The sequence below is a fragment of the Theropithecus gelada genome, chromosome 6, assembly GCF_003255815.1.
Source record: "Theropithecus gelada isolate Dixy chromosome 6, Tgel_1.0, whole genome shotgun sequence".
NCBI classification, from domain to species: Eukaryota; Metazoa; Chordata; class Mammalia; order Primates; family Cercopithecidae; genus Theropithecus; species Theropithecus gelada.
The window spans coordinates 486,355-497,029 of NC_037673.1; the positions used below are offsets into that span (position 1 = coordinate 486,355).

Genomic DNA, 10,675 nt, shown 5'->3' on the forward strand with positions numbered 1-10,675 from the left:
ACACGTGTCATGTAAACATAGCTTTTATACGCACTGGGAAACCAGAAGTTCACGTGACTTGTTTTACTGAGAAGTTCACTTTATTGTGGTTTTCTACAACCAAACCTGCAATCTCTCTCATGTGTGCCTGTATTTTAATTTTCTTAATGGTGACTTTTGAAAAGCAAATATTTTCCAATTTGGTAAAGTCCAAACTATGATTTTTTTCTTTAATAGGCAGTGATTTTAGTGTCATATCAAAGAAAAGCTTTGTCTCACTAAAGATCACAGAGATTTCATTCTATGCTTGCTTCTAGAAGTGCTCTATGTTCAGCTTTTAAGTTTAGGTGTCAGATGGATTTGGGACTAATTTTTGTGTGGGGAATGAAGTGGTCCTGGGTAATCTTTGTATAGGTATGAAGAACTCAAATCATTCCTTTTTCTTTTCCATGTGGATATCCAATTGTTACAGTACCACTTGTTGAACTATAATTTCTCCCCATTTAATTATTTTAGTACAATTATTTAAAGTCAATTGACCATAAATGAAAGGTTTAACTTTGGACCTTTCTTCTGGTCCATTTCTCCACATCTGTCTCTACATCAGTGCCACACTGTTTTTATTACTGTAGCTTTATGTCTCTCTCTCTGTCAGCGCCACATTGTCTTTAGTGCTACAGCTTTATAGCAAAATTTAAAGTCTCATTGCCTAAGTTCTCCAATTTTATTTTTTCTCAAAATTGTTTTCGATTGTATAGTAGTCTAGGTCTTTTGAATTTGCATATACATTCTACAACCACTTTGTCATGTCTGCTAAATCAGAAGCCTGCTGGGGTTCAGCAGGGATTGTGGTAAATCTGTAGATCAGGTTTGGGGAAAATTGCTCTTTCAATAGTATTTTTTTCCAATCTATGAATGCTGTATACCTTTTCACTCAATAGAGTATCTCGACTTCTCTCAGTCATGGTGTGTAGCTTTCAGTGTATATATCTGCACAAGATTTGTCGAATCTATTCTTTTTTATAAGATTGTGAAAGGACGTTTTAAAAATATAACCCAGATTTTTCATTGCTGGTGGATAGAGATGTGTGAGGATGTATTTTAATATATGCCCCACATCCTTGTTAAGCGATTTTATTCTCTTAACTGGGTTTTAAAACATCCTTTTAGGATTTTGTTGTCTGCAAATAAGCACAGTTTTACTTTGTATTCTGTGTGCCTTCATTTTCCCTGCTGCGTTGGGCTGGCCGGAATGTTCCGGCAACGTCAGAAGTAGGAGGAGGGGGCGTCATCGCCTGTGCCCAGCGTCAGAGAGAGGGTCACCAGCCTTTCACCAGGAAATGTCATGTCAGGTACACGGGGTGCTTTCCTGTCATTCCTAGGTCACTGAGATTTGTTAAAAATCATGAATGGGAACTTGCTGGTAACAAACTCTTTTCTGCATTGACTGGCTTGATCACATGGTCACTGTTCTCTATTGAACGAACGTGCTGAGCTGTAGTAATTGATTTCTAGGCCTTAAGCCACTGCTTACCCCTGGAGTGATATCACTTGGCCACAGTGCATGGTCCTGCCCGGTGCTGCTGGATTTGGTTTGCCAAGGTCTTATCAGTGGTCTTTGCCTGTGTCTCCTGAATGTATTGGCTTACGAACGCCTGGCTTTGGTGTCAGGTTGATGGTGGCATTGCTGAGTGAGTTGGGAAGTGTTGCTTCCTTCTCTGTTTTCTGAAAGAGTCTGTGTGTAGTTGGTATTATATTTTTTTCTTAAAATCTCTGCTAGAATTCATGCATGAAGATTTCAGGGCCTGGGATTTTTCTTCACTGGGAGATTTTAAATTAGTAGTTCAGTCTCTCAGCAGCTCTATGTCTGTTGAGATTTTCTGTGTCTTCTTGAGTTAGTTATAATAATTCATGTCCCTTAACTGAAAAGGGAACTAACTTCCTTAAGTTAAAAAGCGTGTTTCAGGCCAGGTACAGAGGCTCATGCCTGTAATCCCAGCACATTCGGAGGGCAACGCGGGCAGATCACCTGAGGCCAGAAGTTTGAGACCAGCTTGGCATGTCAAAATCACGTCTCTACTAAAAATACAAAAATTAGCCAGGCATAGTGGCACACATCTGCGATCCCAGCTACTTGGGAGGCTGAGGCAGGCAAATTGTTTGAACCCAGGAGGTGGAGGCTGCAGTGAGCCGAGATTTCACTACTTCACTCCACCCTGGGCAACAGAGCGAGACTCTGTCTAAAAAAAAAAAAAAGATGCAAAAAGCACATTTCAACCTTAGAAGAGTTAGAAGATGTATAATGAACTATAGAAATGTTTAGGAGACCCAGTTCCATTACTATCTTTGCACTAGGAAGTCATTGGTGCATTTCTGGTATTTAAGTTCACAAAGACACACAGACACACCCATGCACATAGCCTCACACAGACACACCCGCACGACACACACTCACAGCAGAGTTCACAGGCTGCACCACCCTGAAGCAAAGGAGCGTCGCTGAGAGGTCCCAACCACAGAGCGACCTTAGACATTGTCCCAGGCCTGAGACATGGAACAGAGACACAAGCAGTACCTGGTGAAATCCGTCCTCTATTTGCGCGCATGGATCTTTCCTCGCCACTTGGTGTTTTGAACTCGCTTCTTTGCGGGTCTTAATGAGATACTCAAAGGTGGTCATCTTCTTGGCCTCTGGAAAGCGGAAAGGAGGAACAGGACAAGTTACCAGCCCTGCAGCTTTGCGCAGCGCCCACAGGACAGTTCAGAAAGGCAGCCAGCGCCACTGACCCAGCCCCTGCGCAGGGAGCGGTGCTCCGCCCACCACGCAGGCCCTGTGAGGCCAGGATGGGTGCAGGCACCTCGTGGGTCCAGCTCCACAGCTAGCTGATGGTCAGCAAGAGAGCTCTGCAGCTGTGACCTGGGGACCGGCACCGCTCCACACCCCCCTGCCCACCAAGGCCTCACTGAGCTGCATCGTCAGTGGTGACAGAAGAGAAGCTGCCTCTCACAGACCTGGGTGCCCCATACCATGCAGCCTGAGAGGTTGCTCCAGATCCCCTGGGAACACTGGCGGGGGTCAGAGGCCAGCTCAGGAGGGGCCGCTCTGTCTGAGGGTCCGGGTGGCCTGCGGGATTCCTCACATCTGGACATGGGGTGGGGCACACCTTGGGGGATTCACAGAGACCCCGAAGTCAGAGGATGACAGTGCGGCGGCCACCCCGAGGTGCTGGCTAGTGGGTCCACACACTCCTGCGGGCGCTCAGAGCCCCAGGCCCAGGAGGTGAACACGAGTGCCGTCAGTGCCACTCAGCACAGCCTCTGATGGGGTCGAGACAGGTCACATCCCTGCAGCCCTGCTCAGAGCCCACCTCAGCAGGCCGACCAGAGCCCCGTCCACCCGGCCTGCACTGCAGGCAGCAAAGCAGCGCATCGAAGCAAAGGAAAACCTGAGACACCCGTTTATCTAAAAGACTCGTCTTAATAAACGTTAATAAAATGGGCTCTGCACCTATTTCAGCCACGAGCTTCCGGGGAGGTGCCAAAATCTCCATGCTGCTTTCCCTAAACACCAACACCGTGAGAGCTGATGTCTCATGACTATTTCTGGAGACTGGGGCAGCCGCCCACAGAGGCCTAGTTGCAGTGAGGAGCAGATGGCGGTGGGTGCCCTATGGAGTCGCCTGCAGTGTTTTGGGTGTTCGGCCCTGGCCAGGCCTTGAGCTGCTTCACATGGCTCGGGCTAGTCCTCCACGCCCCCCAGAACCTGTCGTGGTTTGAGCACACAAACTTGTGCTTGTTTATATTCAAGTTAAAATATATGTTCTTTTGCCCAGGTTTGCACAAATACCATCAAAACCAGATTTTCAGCGTGCCCTGTGGCTGCCAGAGGCCCACTTGGTGCGGGTGAGCTCTGTGGGAAACAGTTAACCTGAGCATCATGGTGAGGTTGAGGGCAGGGAAGCCGCGAAACCTCCCAGGCGGGCCCAGGGTCTCCAGCATGGCCAGGGCTCGCTGGCCGGCCGGGCAATGTGGGGAAGGCTGTGCTTCCCTGACCTCATCAAGCAGGTTTTCTCTACAATCTACCGTGAATGTGGCTCCCATCCATCTCTGGAAGGCAGCCCCACATCACTCACCTGCTCAGGGAATTGTGCCCTCACCACGAGCCCTGAGGACTCTCCAAGGTCCATCCTCCAGCTTCAGAATGAAGTCTGAGTGGCCAGCTGCTTCTGACACAGCTCCCCATGGCCCCCCACCTGACACCTGCCCCCAGATGAACAGAACACACATGCAGGCCAGGCTGCACCTCCAGGAGCCTGCACAGGAGACTGGCGACCTTGGCCTGAGGACCACCCTCCACAGCTGCCTCAGCCTCACGGAGTGGGAGACAGACGGCCTCTGAGGCCTCTGGAGGAGACACAGCGACGACCAGGCGGGTGGTCTCAGCCCTCCTTCCTGGTGTCCTGGTTCCTGACGCCGCCAGTGCGCTCTCCTGCCAGCGCTGAGCCTGGGAGCCTGGCCTGGATGTGGCCGTGCAGCGCGGAGGACGTGGCGAGGCCATCCATGCCCAGCCTGGGTTTCCAAAGCAGCAGCCCCTCCAGGCGGCGGACCATGCCCTACCCTGCCCCCAGTCCTCCTGGGCTTGAGCCCACCTGTGGGGAGTAAAGACCCCTCATCTTCATCCCACTGTCTGGACAGGACATGGGGATGGACAGGAGCCCATGTCTGTGGTGGGTGCGGACGCTGGAGCGTAGACCACCCCCCAGCCTTCCTGCACCAGCCTCACTCTGGGCAATGGCCCTGGAGGAGGCCGCACCTGCCCTATGGTTCCAGGACTTGAGGCTGGGGGCTTGGATCCCACCTGTGCCTACAGGACCTCCCTCGCAGCCGACAGCAGCCCTGTAGCAACCCCCTAGGTCATCACGGATGCCCCCAGGGCCCCTGGAGACACTGGAACCCTTCCCTCCCTCTTTCCCTGGGGCTTGCCTTCAAAACCCCCAAGAAAGACAGCGCTCTCTTGCCCTGGGATCACAGGGGAGGGACCTCGTGCACGAAATCCACTGAGGATCAAACATGCCTGAGTGCCACCGCGTTCCGTTCCAGGGGAGCAGCGGGTCACCTGCAGGTGACAGACACAGCCCTCCAGCCTCAGCCCTGCCTGCAGAGGAGTTGGGGCGGCCTGGCACTGTGTCCCCTTCACAGCGCGATGAGGGGCTATCCACCCGCAGCCACAGGGTCCGTCCCTGGAAGCTCCATTAGTATCAGCTGTGGCCATGGCAGGGGCCCTGTGGGGCCAGCGGTGACCTGAGCCCCTGGGCCCCTGGAGGTGACCCTGACAGCACGGGGCCTCGGTGAGGGTGGGCACTCACACGGTGACCTTGCACAGGTGGCAGAACTGGTTCTGGATCACGTGTGCGTGTTTCGATCTGTCGAAGATCGGCATGGGCTGAGAGTAGTTCTTCATGAGTCTGACATTGAAGTCGGCCGGGTCGATGCAGGAGGCAATCAGGTGGACGACGAGGTGGAAGAAGAAGATCCCCCCGGTCACCTGGCACGTCAAGGAAGAACCTGGCCCAGGGCCTTGTTGGCCTGGTCAGCCTGGCACGAGGCATCCCCATGAGGCCCAAGGGCCCAGGGGAGGTGAGGCCGCCAGTCAGCCCTACTCACCCAGCCCTACACACCCAGCCCTGCACACTGGAGCCCAGCTCAACCAGGCTCGGCCCTGCTCACCCAGCCCTGCACACATGGCCCTGTACACCTAGGCCTGCAGACCTGAGCCCTGCACACCCAGCCCTGCTCACCCAGCCCTGCTCACATGGCCCTGCTCACCCAGCCCTGCTCACATGGCCCTGCTCACCCAGCCCTGCTCACATGGCCCTGCTCACCCAGCCCTGCTCACCCAGCCCTGCACACCCAGCCATGCAAACCCTATGCTGCACACACAGCCCTGCTCACCCAGGCCTAGTGGAGACAAGGCCACCCATCAGCCCTGCACACTTGGCCCTGCACACCCAGTCCTGCCCACTCAGCCCTGTTTACCCAGCGCCACACACACAGCCCTGTGCCAGGCGGGGACCGGGATGGCTGCCCCCATGCCCTTTTTGTTCATCCCTGTTGGACACAGGGCAAATCCCCTACAGAATGCACTGCACCCCCAGAGGCTCAGCCAGCCCAGCCAAGGACAGTCACCCCAAAGCCCGTTACACCTTGAGGGACAGAGCAGGGCCGCAGGAGGGACGCCCGGGTGTAAACACAGCCAGACGCAGCCCCAAAGGCCGTGGGGAGCCTGGTTCTTTCATACCAGAGACCCGCGAGCACTGGGGGAGAAGCACAGCTTCAGACAGCAGGAGCGGGGAGGAGGCAGGGAGCTGCACAATCTACCCGCTCCCTCTAGACCCCAGACGGTCGCTCAGGGACCCTCTCCCCGAGACTCGCTCAGGGAAGCCCCCACTAGACTCGCTCATGGACCCCAGACTCACTCAGAGCCCTTCTGGACCCTCTCAGGGACTCCAGACTCTCTCAAGGACCCCAGACTCACCTGGGCCTCTGTCTCGGAGCCTGGCTGTGGGGCCACTGGGGAGAGGGTCCTTGTCCCCTGGAGCCAGGAGAAGCTGGGCTCCCCATGACCGGGACATCAGCTCCCGCCCTCAGATCCTGGCTCCCTCCTCCTTTCACCCTGGGACCAACACAGACTCCCCATGGCAACCAAAGAGAAGGGGTGGAGCGCGGGGCCCTCCCGTCACCCTGCCTGGCCCCTGGACCGCCTTCTAGCCAGCAGTTCAGGGTTGACAGCCGTCACCGCGGGGCGGCCCAGAGGCCCTCACGGTGTGGCCTAAGCTTGGCATGGAAACCCAGGCTGCCGACCTGTGGGGCACAGCGCTGTCCTCCTTGGCAACAGGGGCGAGGAGGGAGGTGCTGACCATGTGCAAAAGGCTGCGCAGGGATTTTAGCAGAAGGCTGCCAGCAGGGTGGGTCCTGTGCCAGGCCAGGAGGCTGTTGTCCCTCCTGACAGAGTCCCTCTCCAGAGCCCTCTCAGGCAATGCTGTCCTGCCCACCCTGACCCTGAGCAGGGGCTACACAGAGCACCAGTGGCCACTGGGCCCACCTGCAGGCTCGGGGGACACAGTCTGGCCCAGGGCAGGTGACTGGTGCTGCCGGGCAGCCATGGACCAGATCCCAGAGCCAGGTCCACTGCAGGGTCTTCCAGGCGCCCCTCCCGCCCAGACCGTGCCACGGTGAAAAGGATACCACGTAGGCGATATATTTCCACACACGAGGCAGGAGGGGAATGAAGATCCCGAAGGTGGCCGAGGAAAGGCCCAGGAAGACAGCCCAGGTCACCACCTGGAAGTAGTGCAGGGGTAATGACCAGCCGTTCACTCTGGAGACGCGGGGCGGCAAGACCAGATCTCCGTTGTTGAGCACGGCTTGTGGGGCGATGGAACACTGGCTCCCGGAGCGGGTGTCCATCTGCAGGATACAGAAGGGGAGACCAGCCCCGTCAGCCCCAGGGAGGGCTGGCCCCGCCCACTGTCAGGGAGACCTCAGGGACTGGGAACATCATCCCCGAGGACCAGCACTGCCTGGGGCCGCGTCCCCGGAGGAGGGAGCAGGGCTGGGATGGAGCCGGTACAGGGCCCTGTCCAGGGGAATGAACAGACATGCTGCAGAATCTGACCCCGGCCACAGCCTAGCGGCTACAGAAAATGGCTCTCCAGGGTGTGGGGGCCCCTGGGCGGAGGACCTGGCCAGGCACCCGGTGCTGGTGCTACCGCCCCTCAGTTCCCCCGAGGATTTAAGTTCTGGGGAGCCCTCGGCAGCCCCCACACAGTGATAGGTCCCAGAACCCGTTCACGAATACACAGGCTCACCCAAGACTCCCTAGGTGCCAGAGGAAAACCCACATCAGAAAGACGCCACACGGAGCAGAGGGGTGCGCCTGAGAGAAACTGAGGCAATGCTGGAAGAGCTCGTGAGCCATTACTAACTGCTGCAACACTGAAATCTGCCAGATCCTCCCCGAGAAGCCTCCCTGAGCTTCCCAGAGGAGCAGGACCTGAGAGCTCACTTCACGGGGTCCTGTGTGTCTCCCCTTCCACAGGACAGGGTAGCCCGTCCAGCCACGCGGGGCTGGGGCCTGTCCAGGTGGGCAGTGGCTGCGAGGTTCTGAACGCACACTGCGGCGGCTCCTGGCCAGTCAGGTGGGGAGGGAGGCAGGGGAGGGAGGGACATGGTGTCAGGGGAGGGAGGGACGTGGTGTCAGGGGAGGGAGGGACGTGGTGTCAGGGGAGGGAGGGACGTGGTGTCAGGGGAGGGAGGGAGGGGCAGTGAAAGGCACTCAATGGCTGCTATGGGGTGGGGGATCTGGAGGGGCTGGGCGGTCTCAACAGGAGTGTTAGGAAGCCTCCCCACGTTATGCCTTGTCGTCTCTTTGGGGAAAAAACCTTCAGAAAATGAAGTTGGTATTACATGTACTACTTTGGGAAGAGAGACGCTGAGAACTAGTTCACAATTCTTCTTCCTTGCAGTCGTGAACGTCCACGATTCAGTGGCTCTGCGCTGCCTTTGGGGCTCCTCCCTGGTCCTCCAAATGTGACGCCAGGTGGATGCGGGGCCATAGGGCCCTGGGGCTTGAGCCACACAAGAACGTCTCAGGGAGACCCGAGAGACTCACAGCTGTGAAACAAGACCATGGTGCCTTGGCCGGGCGCAGGGCTCACCCTGTAATGCCAGCACTGTGGGAGGCCGAGGCGTGCGGATCACCTGAGGTCAGGAGTTCGAGACCAGCCTGGGCAACATGGCGAAACCCCGTCTCTACTAAAAATATGAAGATTAGCAGGGCATGGTGGCACATGCCTCTAATCCCAGCTACTCGGGAGGCTGAGGCATGAGAATCGTTTGAACCTGGGAGGTCGAGGCTGCAGTGAGTCAAGATTGTGCCACTACATTCCAGCCGGGGCAACAGAGGGAGACTCCATCACAAAAGAAAAGAAAAGGAGGGGAGGGGAGGCGAGGGGAGGGGGAAAGAAAAGTCCAAGGTGCCAAGGACGGAAATAGAAACACAGAAAGACAATCTTGTACATTAAAAACACAATTCCCAATTAAAAACAAAACCCAAATGAAAGTGCCAACAAACAGAAATGATGTTGCCAAAAATCACATTGGTAAAACCTGGACGATCAAATCCAGGAAGGACCACAGATCTCAGAGAGGAGAAGAGAGGAATCGCTCAGCGGCCTGGAGCCTGGAGCCTGACCCTGTGCATCTGTCAGGCTTTCAGAAGAGGAAGGTAGAGCGTCTGTGAGAGAAGAAAACACCGAAGAACTCTGAGAAGATTGAAGGCTTCAGGTCCACACTGTGCACCAAGGGCCAGAAAGGACGATTGGAAAAAGAAATACATCCACACCGGTGAAAATGTGAGCGGCAAGGATGTAGAAAAAAATCCTGCAGTGTTCTCAGAAGAAAACACGAGGGAGATTCATTACAATATATGGATACCTGCAAATTGTACTGCATCCGTTTTTTAGACGTAGAGCAATTCTTCAGGTTCTGAGAGCATTTTAATCTAAAATGCATCTGGCCAAAGGATAATCAAAGTTTGAGACAAAACAGATTCTTTCGGAATGTGTGAATATTCAAAGTACACCAACCATTAATCATTTCCAAAAAGAATTATTTAGAGATTTACTCCATCAAATAAATTATCACAGATAAAACATGGTGAGGAAATTAATCNTCCCCGTCCCAGCTTTATGACACCATGGTCCCCCAAGTCTGTCCTCTTCGTCCCTGTCCCTGTCTTTATGACACTGTGGTCCCTGAGTCGGCCCTCACCCTGTCCCTGCCCTTATGACAGTCTGGCCCCCCTGACATGTCCTCGCTCTCCTCCAGCCCCCAAACGTGTCCTCGTCCCCCTCTGGGCCTGCTCAGCCACGCTTCTTCCACGGGGACCCTCTGGAAGCCACTCCACCCTGGTGAAACCTTCCATTCCTGTACTCCACACAGCGGAAACCGCCTTTTCTGAGGCCCCTCAGGAGACAAATCCTCATTGCCCGAGTCCCCGACAGTCTTGCTGTGTCGCCTTTACTGCTTGACTCCTTCAGGGTGCAGGGATTGCATCTGCCTTTTGGGAACACGGGAAAGTAAGCCCCCACTTTCCTTACCGCCAGAATCCACAGTTCCTTCTCACGCCAATCACATCACAGGTCCAGGCTGAAGAGCAAGAGAAAAGCAGCGTCGCTCTTGCTCACTCCAGACCAAAGTGAGAGGTGGGTGGGCCGCCCTGGTCGACACGGTAGCCACGGAACCTGTAGCAGGACGAGCCGCAGACAAAGCTCCTCAGACACCGGATTAAAGAAGGAAGAGGTTTTTATTCGGCCAGGAGCGTCGGCAGACTTGCGTCTTAAGAGCCGAGCTCCCTGAGAAAGAAATTCTCAGCTTTTTTAAAGGCTTACAACTTTAAGGGGTCCACGTGAAAGCGTCGTGATAAATTGAGCAAGCGTGGGGAACGTGGCCAGGGACTACATGCATCAGCTAACAGAACAAAAAGTTTTACAATGCTTTTTTCATACAGTGTCTGGGATTTACAGATAACACAAGTAGTTTAGGTCAGGGGTTGATGTTTTTATTATTACTTTTTTTAACTACTAGGGCTGGGTGGTGGTGCCAAGGTTGTCTGGCTATTTATCTTACTTTTGTT

At 54.9% G+C, this 10,675-nt stretch overlaps 1 protein-coding gene across 1 annotated transcript; it reads right to left on the reverse strand.

Annotated features, from left to right (window-relative positions):
* Window positions 1–2,645: 2,645 nt before the first annotated feature.
* Window positions 2,646–10,239, reverse strand: ZDHHC11 (zinc finger DHHC-type containing 11). The gene is made up of 4 exons (XM_025389080.1): window positions 10,140–10,239; window positions 7,225–7,446; window positions 5,346–5,524; window positions 2,646–2,670 (listed from the first exon to the last, which is right to left on the reverse strand). The coding sequence occupies exons 2-4, from the start codon at window positions 7,444–7,446 to the stop codon at window positions 2,646–2,648; spliced, it is 426 nt and encodes a 141-aa protein (XP_025244865.1). The 5' UTR covers window positions 10,140–10,239.
* Between the last annotated feature and the right edge of the window lie 436 nt (window positions 10,240–10,675).

Excerpts from the sequence above, each read along its gene's own strand:
- ZDHHC11 (XM_025389080.1), bottom strand. The coding sequence starts at position 7,446 with ATGGACACCCGCTCCGGGAGCCAGTGTTCCATCGCCCCACAAGCCGTG. Across the intron at positions 5,525-7,224 it reads GGAAATATATCGCCTACGTG|GTGACCGGGGGGATCTTCTT; the intron begins GTATCCTTTTCA and ends TTGACGTGCCAG. Across the intron at positions 2,671-5,345 it reads CACCTGTGCAAGGTCACCGT|AGGCCAAGAAGATGACCACC; the intron begins GTGAGTGCCCAC and ends TCCGCTTTCCAG.